Source organism: Astyanax mexicanus, chromosome 1 (genome assembly GCF_023375975.1).
Source record: "Astyanax mexicanus isolate ESR-SI-001 chromosome 1, AstMex3_surface, whole genome shotgun sequence".
Lineage (NCBI taxonomy): Eukaryota > Metazoa > Chordata > Actinopteri > Characiformes > Acestrorhamphidae > Astyanax > Astyanax mexicanus.
Window position 1 is genome coordinate 104383518 of NC_064408.1, and position 14502 is coordinate 104398019.

General features: G+C 38.2%; 1 protein-coding gene across 1 annotated transcript in view; it reads right to left on the reverse strand.

Moving 5' to 3' along the window:
• The window catches only part of LOC125780970 (uncharacterized), a 90479-nt gene that overhangs the window by 57619 nt on the left and 18358 nt on the right, over positions 1-14502 (reverse strand). Inside the window, exon 4 of the mRNA XM_049463472.1 lies at positions 14096-14170. Coding sequence (XP_049319429.1) covers positions 14096-14170 — 75 coding nt within the window. The remainder of the gene's footprint in view (positions 1-14095; positions 14171-14502) is intronic.

Sequence of the window (14502 nt, forward strand, 5' to 3'; positions counted from 1 at the left end):
CATGTCATCTGCTATGACATGTACACCTGGAATGTCTCCGAAAGTCTCACTGTTCTTTTGCTGAAAGACTTCACTTGCTGATTTTAAACCAAACGGAAGACGCTTGAACCTATATCGCCCCCATGCGGTGTTGAAGGTGCACAACAGAGATGATTGCCTGTCTAGCTTGATCTGCCAATACCCATCCTTTTCTTAAAAATGGAGAACAGTTTCTTACCAGCAAGCTTACTTTGAACATCTTCTGCTGTGGGTATGGAGAAGTGTTGCCTTTTGACTGCTCTGTTCAATTCACGAGGATCAAGACACAATCTGAGAGAACCATTCTTCTTTTCAGTTATTACTAGACTGTTAACCCAGCTAGTTGGTTCTGTGACTGGAGTAATAACATCTGCTCCCTCCAGTTTGGTTAGTGTGTCTTTCAATCTTTCCATGATTGCAAACGGAATTTTCCTACAGCCATGTATAACTGGAACTGCATCAGGGTCGATGTGAACGTAATGCTCACCAGGGAAGTCCGTGCAACCAAGTCCGTGCAACACCTCAGGATACTGCTTCACAAGCTCTTCTTTTGTTGCTGGTGAGTTCACTTTTACTTCCTCAACTCGCCTTATGAGGTTTAGCTCCTGACATGCTGCTCTCCCTAATATTGGCGATGCTGTCTCCCTAGTGATGAAGAACTGCAGGCTTGCCTCCATACGTTCAGTCATACATTTTAAGTAGGTACACCCTGCTGGAGTGATCTGTGTCCCTCCATAAGCAACCAGCTTTGTGGTAGTCGGTGTGACATGTATGTGACCTGGCAGCCTTTTCACCTCTTGTAAAGGTATGACATTTGTGTCTGCACCACTGTCCAGCTTGAACTTAATAGGCAATCCTCTTATGTACATTGTTGTATGCCATGCTTCGTCTTGCTGTGTACTGAGCGCATGCACCACAGTGGATTCTAAACTGCCCACAAACAGTGAATCCATGACCTGTACTGTCTGTACTGTCTTCGTCATGCATAATTTAGCAAAATGCTTATTTTTCCCGCATGCTCTGCATTTCACTCCATAGGCAGGATATGCTTTTGGGTCATGTGTTTTTCCACACCTGCGACACACCTTTGCATCCACTCTTCCTTTCTTTTGTTGAGAAAACACTGGTTTAGTAAACTGTGACTTGTTTGACCGCCTTATTTTAGCTGTTTCTGTTAGCAGATGAACTTCATTTTCTTTCCTTGGAGCAACCATTACAGTAATTTGCTCTCGTGCAATCTCTGCCTCTCTGCAAATGTCAATGGCTTTAGACAGCGTTAACTTGGGTTCTCGTAGCAGCTTTTCTTTAACGTGCTTATCAGTAATGCTGAAGACAATTTTGCCTCGAATCATCTCACTTTCAGCAGTGCCAAACTCACAGTCCTTGCACTTTTGTTTCAGTTCAGTCACAAACTTATCAATGTGCATGTTCTCCGGCATTGCATAGGACCAGAACTGATGTCTCTCAAAAACTACATTTTTTTGTGGACTGCAATATCTTTTGAATGCAGTGAGAATTTCATCTACAGTGGGGTTATCTGGGTCTTCGTGCTCAATGTCGAGCGTATTGTACACTTGAAGTGCATCCTCACCTAGTGCAAGTGAGTGCGAGTGCAGTAAAATGGCAACTTGAACTTCTCTGTCCTTCTTTTTAAGTTCTGCTGCAGTCATGTATAATTGATACCTCTGCTCCCATCTACGCCAATTTTCGCTGACATTCCCCGTCAAAGCTAGCGGTGGTGGAGGTCTAAACTGCTCCATATCAACTCTTAAGGACACCGACGCCGAAATTCACTTGCTAGTCTTTTCCACTGACCTGCTGCAGAGCCCCCGAGCTGAGACGGTTTCTGGCGCAATGTACCTCCTCTGTAGTTCGGCTTAGCTGCTAGTCAAAACTTCTGACACCATATCATATGTTGCTTTGTTGGTGGTGTGCACAGAGAGACTTCTTGTAGGCATTAGCTTGTGCGTTTTTAGTACTTTATTTTTACAAGCACAGATACACGTGAGGCCGCTGTGTAGCCCGCTGCTGTTAGCCTCCTTCTCCCAGCTTCACTCTAAGCCCCGCCTACTCTGGGCTGTATGAGACGTAAAACACTACCTCACATGACCATCCTCTAACTAGTATATGCCTATACAACATGCATATACTATATTATTCTCGTAGAGATTCTCCAATAGCACTTTTCTGTGGATCAATGTGGGGTCTTTATTGCTGACGAGAAAATATAGAGGAAAATTTCGAAAAAATGCAAAAATAATCTGATATTGCAAACAAAGAAGAGAACATAAGTTACCTTTTTTCACTTGCAATATTTTTTTATGAAGAATCTTTTGCAACACCACTTTTTCTTTGCATTTTGTGCTTTGCATCCTTTTTTATTTTTACAATTTCTTCCATCTTTTGCTTTCCTCTATTTTGTTTGCGAATCTATTTTGACCTCTTTTTAAGGTGGGGGACACTGTACATTACAAAGTACTATTATTTTTTAATTGGAGTATGAAGGATCTGATCTGAATGAATGTGTTTAACTGATACTTCAGTACTGAATATATCTCAGTATCAGAGCAAGCACTTTGGATTCTCTGTCCAGGAAAGACATGCTATAAATAAGATCAAAGATTCTGTTATAAAACACTCATATTGATTAACTAACTGAGGACGTAGTTGTTTACTGTAAGAACTGAACATAACTCAGCTTTGATCACATGATCATCTGAAAGAGGAATATCTCAATAATAACAGAACTGCAATAACTGATATCAGCTGGAAGTCTTCTGTACTCTGTATCTGTGTACAGAAATAAACATTCTGTATAAAATTGTGAATTTCTTACCTTGATTCTCCTTTTTTAAGATCTCCACTTCATTGTTGAGTGATGTTTTCAAGTCGTTCAGCTTCTCTAAGTAATAAAGAGAACAGTATACATGTTATTTTTATTAATGAACACAGTTACTGCTGAGATTTATTCTGAGAATTAAATCTGTTACAGATGTTTTTTTAAGTTCCTCAAATTCAGAACCGATATTTCCTCCACTGCACTCTGACTCACTGTTTAAGATTAAGCTGAACAGAATGAAGAGAATTTAAGAAAAGAGAATCTCACTATATTCCCTTCTTCTCTGATTTAGACACACACAGCATGCTCCATGATTTACCTTCACTCTTCTTCTTCAGCTCCTCCACTTGACTCTCACTGGCTCTCAGTCTGCTCTCTAAGTTGTTCACTGCAGTCGTCGTGTGTCTCTGTTCAACTTTCAGCTCTGCCAGCACAGCGCTCATCTCTCTCAGTACAGAGTGGATGTCCTGCTGGCAGCTTTGTTGGGTGGAGGTTGTGGTTGTAGCTTCAGTTGTGGGATTCTCAGCAGCCTGAATCTCGTTCTCTCTGTCTCCTCTGTCTTCAGAACCCCTCAGAGTGATGCTATTCACCCTGACTGACTGTCCCTCCAACAAACTGCAGCCCAGCACCAGCAGCAGCAGCAGCAGCAGATAAACTGCACTCATCTTTAAAACTCTCCCGCTTTCTTCTACTGTTTCACTGCTACACTCAGATACTATATATATAGTGGACATGTGTTAGTTATTAACTGCATTATCAGAATGTTTTGGTCTGTAATTTGTACAGAAATATGTAAATGTTTAACAGCTGATGGTAAAATCTCTGAAACAGTAATAAATCTCTGAAACAATAATGTAGATATCTTAGTGTGGCCTTGTGGTGTCAGCAGAAAAATGCTAATGTTGATTAGTGTCACTTCCAGGTGTTTTATGGGAATTTATTTGTCCTTATTTTTAGGGTCTGAAACTGCACTAACTGAGACTGAGAGATGTTATATTACTTATTAATTTATTGAATATGCAGGTCATTATTAAGTATTGCTCTAGCAGTAAAAAAAATCATACAATTCACTAGAGACTAGTCAGTCTTTAGTACAGCCTTTCCACAGTGAAATTATATATATTTTAATTTTCAGTTCAAGGTTTACAACAAACATATGTACATTCTAAATCATAATAAGTGTTCATCTGCACGAATAAGCAATAAATAAACATACAAAATATGTAGGAATTTTGTCTAAAATGTGTAGAAAATGTTATATTAGTTTTCCTCCTCTCACATGATCATGCAGAAACTGCATATATATATATATGGAGAGAGCCGCTGCATGCCTCGGTGCATGCCAGGTTGCGTTGCGTTTAACGCAGCTCCGCCCTCCGGCTCAACTTTATTCAAATAAATCCGGCCGCCGCATTGTGTCCAGTCCGGCCAATCAGGGAAAAGCAGGCTGCGTCCAGCCAATGAGGGAAGAGCAGGCTGCGTCTTCATACACACAGAAGCCTCTTACACACACACACACACAGAACAGGCGCCTTTCAACCACAGAAGAGAAGCTAAAAGCGGCAGAATATGGATTTATAGAGCTATAGGTTACACTGAGGTTGGTAAAAAAATAAAAATATTAAACTTATGACTGTCTACTTCTGTTGCTTCATTTTAATTCAAAAACGAGCAAGGAGATCCAGCGCAGCGGATTGCGTTGAAAAAAAGTGCCAGTGGACACGTACCGTTAGGAGCTGGTAACTGCCTGTGTCTGTAGTCTACAGGCAGTTACCAGCTCCTTAGAACCCCGGACTTGAGAAGGTGCGTTAAATTTACATTGGAACTGGAACACGGAGCTCCGAACAATGTAACCTCTGAACTGAACGCTTCCTAGTTTAAAAACGAGGGCATTGTGGAACACAGAATTCCACAAACGTACAGTTAATTAAATTAAAACCCCAACGTTTATGCTTGTAGATGCTAGATTTCGGATGAGGTCACTATAAATCTGGGGGGGACATGTCCCCCCCGTCCCCTGTGCCATCTGCGCCCATGGATCAGATCACATTATGATCTTCATTCAGAGGTGATCAGAGACGCATCTCCACCACATTTAACACAAGTGTACACTGAATGGGATTTGCGTGTAGGGATACAGTTAGGCTGTATTGTTTGATAGAGAGTAATACACTGGTAGTAGCAGGTGAGAGAGCATGATTACAGTCAGTTACAGCAAGTGAAATGGGAGTTGTGCACGTGTTGATGTGCTTTTTATGCAGGAGAGTAAAATCTGATCTTACCTGGTCACACTGGAAACACATTTTAGTAAAAAGTGTAAACAGAATCCAGTCTAACTCGATCCAGGTTCTAATCACATATGAAACTCATGCTAAAGCAAGGTGTACATTGCATGATCAGTAGCAGGACTCCTCTAATAAAGACGATACCATCTCAACTGCACTCCACCTGACTCTCACCCACCTGGACAATAAAGACTGCTATGTTTAAAAGCTGTTCATCTACTTCAGTTCAACATTCAACACCATCATCCCTCAGCATCTGATCGGAAAACTGAGCTTGCTGGGCCTGAACTCCTCATTCTGCAAATGGGTTTTGGATTTTCTGACTGAGAGACCACAATCAGTCAGGATCAGAAAAAACACCTCCAGCACCACCATACTGAGCACCGGTGACCCTCAGGGCTGTGTGCTCAGTCCACTGCTGTTCACTCTGCTGCCTCATGACTGTACTGCAAAGTACAGCTCAAACCACATCATCAAGTTCGCTGATGACACAACTGTAGTTAGGCTCATCAGCAAGAACAACAAGTCAGCATACAGAGAGGAGGTGCAGTGGATAACAGACCTGTGCAGAGAACAATGAGATGATTGTTGACTTCAGGAGAGCTCCAGGTGTCCACCACCTGCTGAACATCAACAGCTCTGCAGTGGAAATTGTAAAGAACACCAAGTTCCTCTGTGTTCACATTGCAGAGAACCTCACCTGGTTCCTCAACACCAGCTCCATAACAAAGAAAGCCCAGCAGCATCTCTACTTCCTGTGGAGACTGGAGACCTCCCATCCTCACCATGTTCTACAGAGGGACTGTAGAAAGCATCTTAAGCACCTGCAGTACCGTCTGTTTTGGGAACTGAAACATCTCGGATCACAAGACCCTACAACAGATAGTGAGGACAGCTAAGAAGATCACCAGAGTCTCTCTCCTCTCCATCACCGATATCTACACCACACGCTGCATTCACAAAGAAACCAGCATTGTGAACGACCCACACACACACACACACACACTGAGCACACAGAGACCGAAATGCCCCTATCCCTATCAGCAATATTTGCTGCTTCATTCTATAGAACTATAAACTCTCCTCAGTAACCGCTGTGATCATGTATGTTCTATATGTTACAGTATGTTACATATTTCTGCACCTTATTCTCACTATGCACATTTCATTATACCGTATCAGTACTGCACTGTCCTGTCTGTTAAACTGTCTCGTCTGCTGTATTTATTGTAGTGTTATAGTTTTGTGTTGCACTATCGTTACTTTTTACACTTTATGTTTGTCTATTGTATTGCTATCCCATGTTGCACCATGGTTCCTGAAAAACGTAATTGTGTTACACTGTGTACCTGTACTCAGATTAATGACAATATAACATCTTTGACTTGACTTGAATTACAGATATGCTGGTAAATGAACTCTTCAGAGGCCTCTGACTGCGTGTTCTCTACTTCATTATTTTTTTAATAAATCCATTAAAAAATAATAAAAACAAGTTATCATTCATGTTTTACTTTGTAGGAATTACAAGGAATTACATTACAAAGAAGCATTATTCTTTACCTACTTATTATTTTTTTTTATTTTAGTATGAAGAATGTTATTCTGAATTATTATTTAACCAATACTTCAGCACTGAATATATCTCAGTATCAGAGGAAGCACTTTTGATTCTCTGTCCAGGAAAGACATGCTATAAATAAGATCAAAGATTCTGTTATAAAACACTCATATTGATTAACTAACTGAGGACGTAGTTGTTTACTGTAAGAACTGAACATAACTCAGCTTTGATCACATGATCATCTGAAAGAGGAATATCTCAATAATAACAGAACTGCAATAACTGATATCAGCTGGGAGTCTTCTGTACTCAGTTACAATAATCCACTGTAACATCAGGTTTTACAGATCACAAGTTCAGATTTATTTTTTTATAAAATCAGTTCTCATTTCATCACAATATGAATTACATGAGAGATTATGTTGTTCATTAAGTGTGAAATGGTAACATAGTGAAGATCACACATTATTAGTTACTTATTTTCCTCCACACTTTTAGTCATTACAACAACATGGAAGGCAGATATACAGTATTACTTATTTTAAAGAAAATAAAGAATAAAGTACGGATACAGTGATGAACTTTCACCTCTCTGAGTTTAAAATGTATATTCTGAAGTTAGTTACTGAAAATCACAAAGTCTCTTTACACTGAACATTTAAAGTTAAACTGCTCAAACAGGAAACAGCATCTGACCACTAAAGGTGGTGTGATGATTTGTATTGTCAAATACCCACGAATTAGCTCTGACCTTCACACAGACAACATCTCCTACTTCCAGTAACAGTGAGACTCCATTAGAGGAATTTGCCTCATTTGGTTGTTGATAAGCATGTGCTATTGTTACATGATGTCCATTCTTCTTTAAGGACACTGATATAGTTCTTCCACCGTGTCCAAAAGCGTAGATTTTGAATTCATAGACTCCTCTGACAGGGGCAGTGAAAATACCTGAATTATAGATAAAGTGAGATAAAACAGGGATCTCATCAACCAGCCTGTTAAACATAGAATATAATGAACTTGATTACTCAGTTCAGGGGTGCATTTCATAAAACATTCTTCAAGTTAAGAATTTAGTCTCATATTTAGGATTATTTGTAACAGAATTCTGACTCATTCGTAACTGATTAAGAACACAGTTCCATCTAAAAAAAAAAAACAGATGACGCCAAATTTCCTTTAATAAATGTACAGAAGTGCTGAATCTGACCTAATCTAAAATAAATCATAACCTACCTGTAACTGGGTTGTAAGCGTTTCCGATGTTGATGAAGACGTGTTTGTAGACCAGAGTAACATCAGTGCTGTATGGTCCATGATGAGCCGATTCCCCGCCTGAAAGTGATGCTGAAAACACCACTTTTCTCTCTTTAATAAACAGAATGTTGGAGAAATCAATTCAACACTAATGATAGATTTCTTCTGCTTTATTGAACATTATTAATATTAACATAGTAACACATGTTGTCCAAATGCAAAGTTTCAAGAAATAAACAATGAAACACATTTACAGTGGAAATAGAGACACACGCTGTGCAAGTAAAAGAGCAAAATCTAAACTAAAATTATATAAATTATTATACAGATTAGAAAAACTTGTGGTTAGATTGTATATATTAAATGGGATCGTTTGTTAAATAATACTAAATCTCTCAAAAACCTCAAGAGCAAAATATAAAAAACATTTCAAAACAAGTTCAGCAATGCATCAATTTCTTTAATCTGTCTGTTTATAGAAAGTTCTCCCTCTTAATAAAGTTCTTAGAGGTTTTCTTAGAAAAACTGAATTTAGTACCTTGGTTCTCCTTTTTCAGGATCTCCACATTGTTCTCTGTGATCTTCAGGGAGTTTTTCAAGTCTTTCAGTGACTCTGAATAACAAAGTACACAGCATTTCACTTACAGTCATTTTCACCAAAGTCCTCATGTTTAATTAACTTTACAGTGGGAATTTGCAGAACAATTTAAACCTGTATTTAAAATAAACTGTGGGGAATTAAATGTCTGCTGCTTGAATGTAGATCAGATTTCTGTAAATTTATCCAGATGGCACTGATACACCCACAGCGGACAGTGTAGTGGGTGGTAATGCTTTTATGATGTATTTACGGTACACACGTGAGACTGTGGATGGAGGAATGTTAAATCTCTGCACAACTTAAGAAATGGAAGGTTCTAATCCATCTGAAAACCACTATCAGGTCTCACTCTAACTCTGGTAATTCATGTCTTAACCATGAGCATACTGGTTAGTGTTTAACCTCACTCACAAGATAACACCTAACAGTTTATACTGGTGTGGGCGTTCCCAAGCTGTCCCATGAGGTCACTTCAGTTTACATATTGCTATCCCATGACTTTAGGCATGTGAGTGTAAGAATCCCTCTATCAGTTCATCTTCTCATCTGCTTCTTCCTGATCAGGATCACAGTAAATACAGATTCCAGCTGGAATCATTGAACACAAGGCAGGAATCCCCCCTGCACAGTTCACCAGTCTATCAGGTACCAGCACACTCACTCCTGCTAGTAATTTAGTCTAGCCTGTTCACCTGCCAGGTGTGTTTTAGAGAGGAAGGAGGTCACGACCCCAGAGACAGAGAACACACCTAACTCCTCAGTGACAGTGACCAGAACAAGAATTAATCCAGAGACCAGCCTACCCACCTCCTATATTCTCCATTTTATCAGAAAATAACTGTATACTGCTAAAGGGAGACGAGAGTGAGACACAATGAATGGGAGTACATAGGCCTGGACAATATTTCGATATCGGTATTTATCGCGATAAGAAATGTTTCAATAACGGTGATATCATTTTTGTGACATATCGATATGTATTATTTACAGACAGGCGTTTTTTAGCGGAGTCAGTTCACTGCAGCGCTGAACATAGCCGGGCTACGTCAGTGCGTGATGACGCAATCATACAGGCACGTAGCCAGCTAGGCTAGGCTAGGCTAGACTAGACCTGGGTCGCCTCCTCTCCGCTCCGCACCTAAAATCTCCCGCGATGAAGCGAAACCGACCCTAACCGAACGGATCTCGGCTCCGCTCCTGTCCGCACCTAAAACCCGCCCGCGATGAAACGAAACCGACCCTAAGAGAGCGGATCTCAGCTGCTCTCCGCTCCGCACCTAAAACCAGCCCGCGATAAAACGAAACCGACCCTAACCGAACGGATCTCGGCTCTGCTCCGGTCCACACCTAAAACCCGCCCGCGATAAAACGAAACCGACCCTAACCGAACGGATCTCGGCTCTGCTCCGGTCCACACCTAAAACCCGCCCGCGATAAAACGAAACCGACCCTAACCGAACGGATCTCGGCTCTGCTCCGGTCCACACCTAAAACCCGCCCGCGATGAAACGAAACCGACCCTAAGAGAGCGGATCTCAGCTCCGCTCCGCTCCGCACCTAAAACCCGCCCGCAATGAAACTAAACCGATTTTAACCCGCTCGTTTTCAGCGCAGGACATTTTAGATGAAGAATGAGCGCATAGTTGAGGGAGGCAGGTTTAATTCAGTGGTTCGACTTCAGCTTGCTCCAAATTGTTCTGGAGAGTGGAGCCGACCAGCAACGGTAATACATCCGTTCCTCCACCTCAAGCAGATTCACTACACACAATATCTTCCTTATTCTGGCTAAAACACTTTTGTAGTTTATGTTGTATCTAAGTTATTTATAGTTTATATAGGTTTGTTTATTTGACATGGATATCATGTTCCCTTTATATACATGAAGGCTTTTTGTATTCTCTATTCTGGTTGAAGCACTTTTGTTTTGATCTGTTAAATATGTTTACAAAAGAATAAGAAGCTCTGCCTCTGTTGTAATGTAAAGTTATTTATATTGGTAATTTGTATATAGGTTATAGGTTTATGTTTGACAGGGATGTCATGTTTTTATTTTGCTACATGCAAATAAAAGTGAGCATTGATTTATTCTGATCATTTTTTATTTATAAAGTATTATACAGTTTTTTGTGAGAGGAGGCTTTAAAGACTGAAATTAAAATTTCAGACATTAGTGTACAGATTTCCATTGCAGGGATTCTTAGCAGTTTTTCTGAGGCCTTCAAAGTATTTATATCGATATTGAAATTGTATCGTATCGACCAAAATTAAGGAATATATCGTGATATAAATTTCGGCCATATCGTCCAGCACTAGGAGTACACAGAGCTAAACGCCTAAAAGCACAAATTTAAAATAGTAGACATATTCTGCACACAAAATAAATTTAAAATACAGTTTATTAGTAAGTATAGTGTCTTGTATATTGACCTAATTGCAAAAGTAAAATATATAATAAAACACTTAAATAAAAGCTAGAACATTGAAAAAATAGCATTTGTTACCCGTCCCCACTCTCTAACTATAAACCATACCAAAAATATAATTATTAAAATCCTTTAGAGATGTAATTTTTTTTGCATTGCTGTGTGACTCCATATCCCATCTATGCTTTAAAAACATTTATTTCATAATAAATCCATTATATTTAAGTTAAATACACATTTTAGTTGTGTCTCTGGGTTTCACTCATTCCTGTTACTGTAAAACATTACCCCAACTGAAACATTCTACAAGTCACATCTACAACAGGAAGTGACATCAGCTGGTTCTTCTACACTGTAAAACATTTTAAGTTGGTTAAACTCAGCAACATAAGTTCCCCTGCTGCCTTAAAAAGCTGAGTTAACTCAACTTGATGAAAACATTTGTATGAACTCAAGATGTTAAGTTAAACAAGTTGTTCAAATACTCATTACTTATTGTTTCAACTTGATGCACTGAGTTAAAACAACTCAAGTGTTTAATTTGTCCTTTTTTAAAAAATGTTCTGTTTAGTCAAATAAACTAACAATTCAGCTTTATTTTAACACACACTTTCAAGTTAGTAAAACTTCAGTAATATTCACACAACTTCTCATTTTAAGTTAAACATAAGTATTAGAAACATTTTAACATTATTATTTAACTGCCAATACTGACAGTATATTGCTGGGGCAGAATAAGAGTAAACTCTGTAAAGAGTGAACCCTGTAGCTCAAAGCCAGCATACTGTGATCACTACAAACACAACAAAGTTAATGTGCTCTTACAGCTCTACAACGCTGAGGCCTGGCAATCAACACATATATTATATTACTGCACGCCCAGGATCAGGTAGCTTTGTACAACAGACAACACAAAGATGGTAAGTAAGGGAGAGACCACACCCAATATGCAGATATATGGTACCAGGAACCAATAGGAAAGCTGCATGAACCAACACTGTAGAAAGAGCTAAAAGTTGGTTGAAATCACATTTTTTCATTGGCTCAAACCTTTTTAAGTTTTCCGGTTGAAAACAATGGAGTTGTACTGGCCGGTGAGTTCACTCAACTTAATAACATTAGTTCTTCTGACTAAAACACAGAATTACTTTTTGGAGTGTTGGTGACTCACGCAGCTGAAAGTAATCCCCTTTAGTTTTTTGCTCCTTGTTATTATTAACTGCTATGCGTCGGTTAAAAAGTGTTTAGCCCAATGTGACCACGGTTTTAAAGTTGTAAAAAGTACTCCAGTCTTTTCTAACTTGCTGCCTATCACTCTACCTCTCTGCATTTTCAAATCTTCACACTTTCATTTTTTTTAACCAATAACTTAAAAACGTAAGTTGAATAAACTTGGGTAAATTTGAATAACTCACAGGAAGTTAAGACAATATGTTATTTTAAGTTATTTCTATGTAAAACGAAGGAACTTGAGTTCAATATACTAAACTTGTCATGGCAATTGCAATTGAAAAGAACAAATAAGTTCACATAACTTAATGTGGCTGTAATGTTTTACAGTGTAAAGATCATGGGATCTTATTGTAACTATGACTGAGGAGGAGGTCAATCTCAACACTCATTCCTGTTACCTAAAGTAATTCTGAGATCTGATTTGCTTATTTTTAATTTTGGGAAAATCAATGTGCTCCTCATGCTATTGGCATAGCCGCCATTTAGCTATTTTTCATGTTTTTGCTAATTCTATGCTAAAAACTCAAAACATAAAAAGTAACAGGAATGACTGCCAGTAACAGGAGTGAGAGCCAATGACAGGACTAAGTGCCAGTAACAGGAGTGAGTTCCAGTAACAGGACTGAGCTACTTTCAGTTCTATTACTCAAAACATAAAAAGTAACAGGAGTGAGTGCCAGTTACAGAAATAAGTGCCAGTAACAGGAGTGAGTGCCATTAACAGGAGTAAGTTCCATTAACAGGAGTGAGTGCCATTAACAGGAGTAAGTTCCATTAACAGGAATTATAATTGCCTATTGGTTTATTGATTTCTAAATGTGAATATTAGTTTATATAAAAAAACTTTTTTCCAATTCTGTTTGGTTAATCCTTTATTCATTTGTTTAATAAATTGCATGATAATAAATTTACAGGTTTGGCTCTTCTTGAAAAGATAAAAATTGCTTTGCATATTTTAGATAGATACAATGTAGATATATATAGAGTAATTTCTTTATTGTCATAAATATAAATTATTTGAAGAAGCAATCAACCATTTATTTAAAATAAGACTTGAAAGAAAATAAAAGCAAGTAGTGAACTTGCTTTTAAACATGTTTCTTAAATGTCACATGAGATTTGGAAACAGGAATGAGAAAAATATAAACATCTTGGAAGAAACTTTATGAAATATTAAGTAAAGCTGCCTGAGATTGACCAGTACATGTTTTGAATAGTTAAATATATGTGTTATTGAATTCACAGTTCAAAAGATTACAAAAAATTATGTTTAATTTGGAAGAGTTACATCAAACAAATCACACACATTTGGTGGAATGGTCCACTTGTCCAAGATTTAACTTGAATTTTGGAAAGCAGAATGATGTCTTTCCAATATATGTATATTTTTTACAGGAAAAGGGTTTTGGGCAGTAAAGACGCTAGCATTACTGCTACTGTGTGCTGACTGGTTGGTGTTTAAAACACTTTTAACTGCAGTTTAAAGCATATGTTTAATGTACTGAAACATTTATCATGTTGTGTTGAGAATAACTTTTATCAGTCAGCAAATTATAATAAATGTATAAACTATGATTTTGCCCAGTTGCTCCATATGAATTCATTCATTTTGGACTCACTCTGAAGAACCCTCTAGTGACCAAAAACCTGGAAGAGATTCTTAAGTGAGTATTTTATTCTCGTAGAGATTCTCTGATTGCCATTTTCCACCCAAAGAACTGGTTCCATTCAGGCTGATAAGAACCTTGATGCTCCACATCGGATACATGAACCAGAACAGAGTCTGGAGCTGTGCTCTACACACTACCTGCAGTGCACTCTGCTGCCCATTTCTCATATTTATTCCTACCAAAATAAATAATAAATTATTACCATCACTTTTAGTCTTCAGTTCATCCACTTCAGTCTCAAATCTCACCTCCAGTGTGCTGTGATTCACTGCCTGAGCTGAAGATCAAAACAACAAAGAGATCATAACTTTAAACTAATTCCATTACATAACCCACTGTACAACCTGTTAACTCAGTCTGAGAAACACACTGATCACCTTAAACCATTTAAGTTTAATTAAATCAAATAATTTAACTCTAATTAACTCACTAAATTAAGTACAAACAATGCACTTGTTAAGTGTAATTAAATACATTAAGTAAATTGTAGTTACTCTATTTATATTAACCTTAGTTACACAAATCCTGAATCCAGTATCCAGTCCAGGACTTTATAATCTTTATAGGTGTGACAGTATGTGATCATCTAATTAAATTAAATATTCTCCT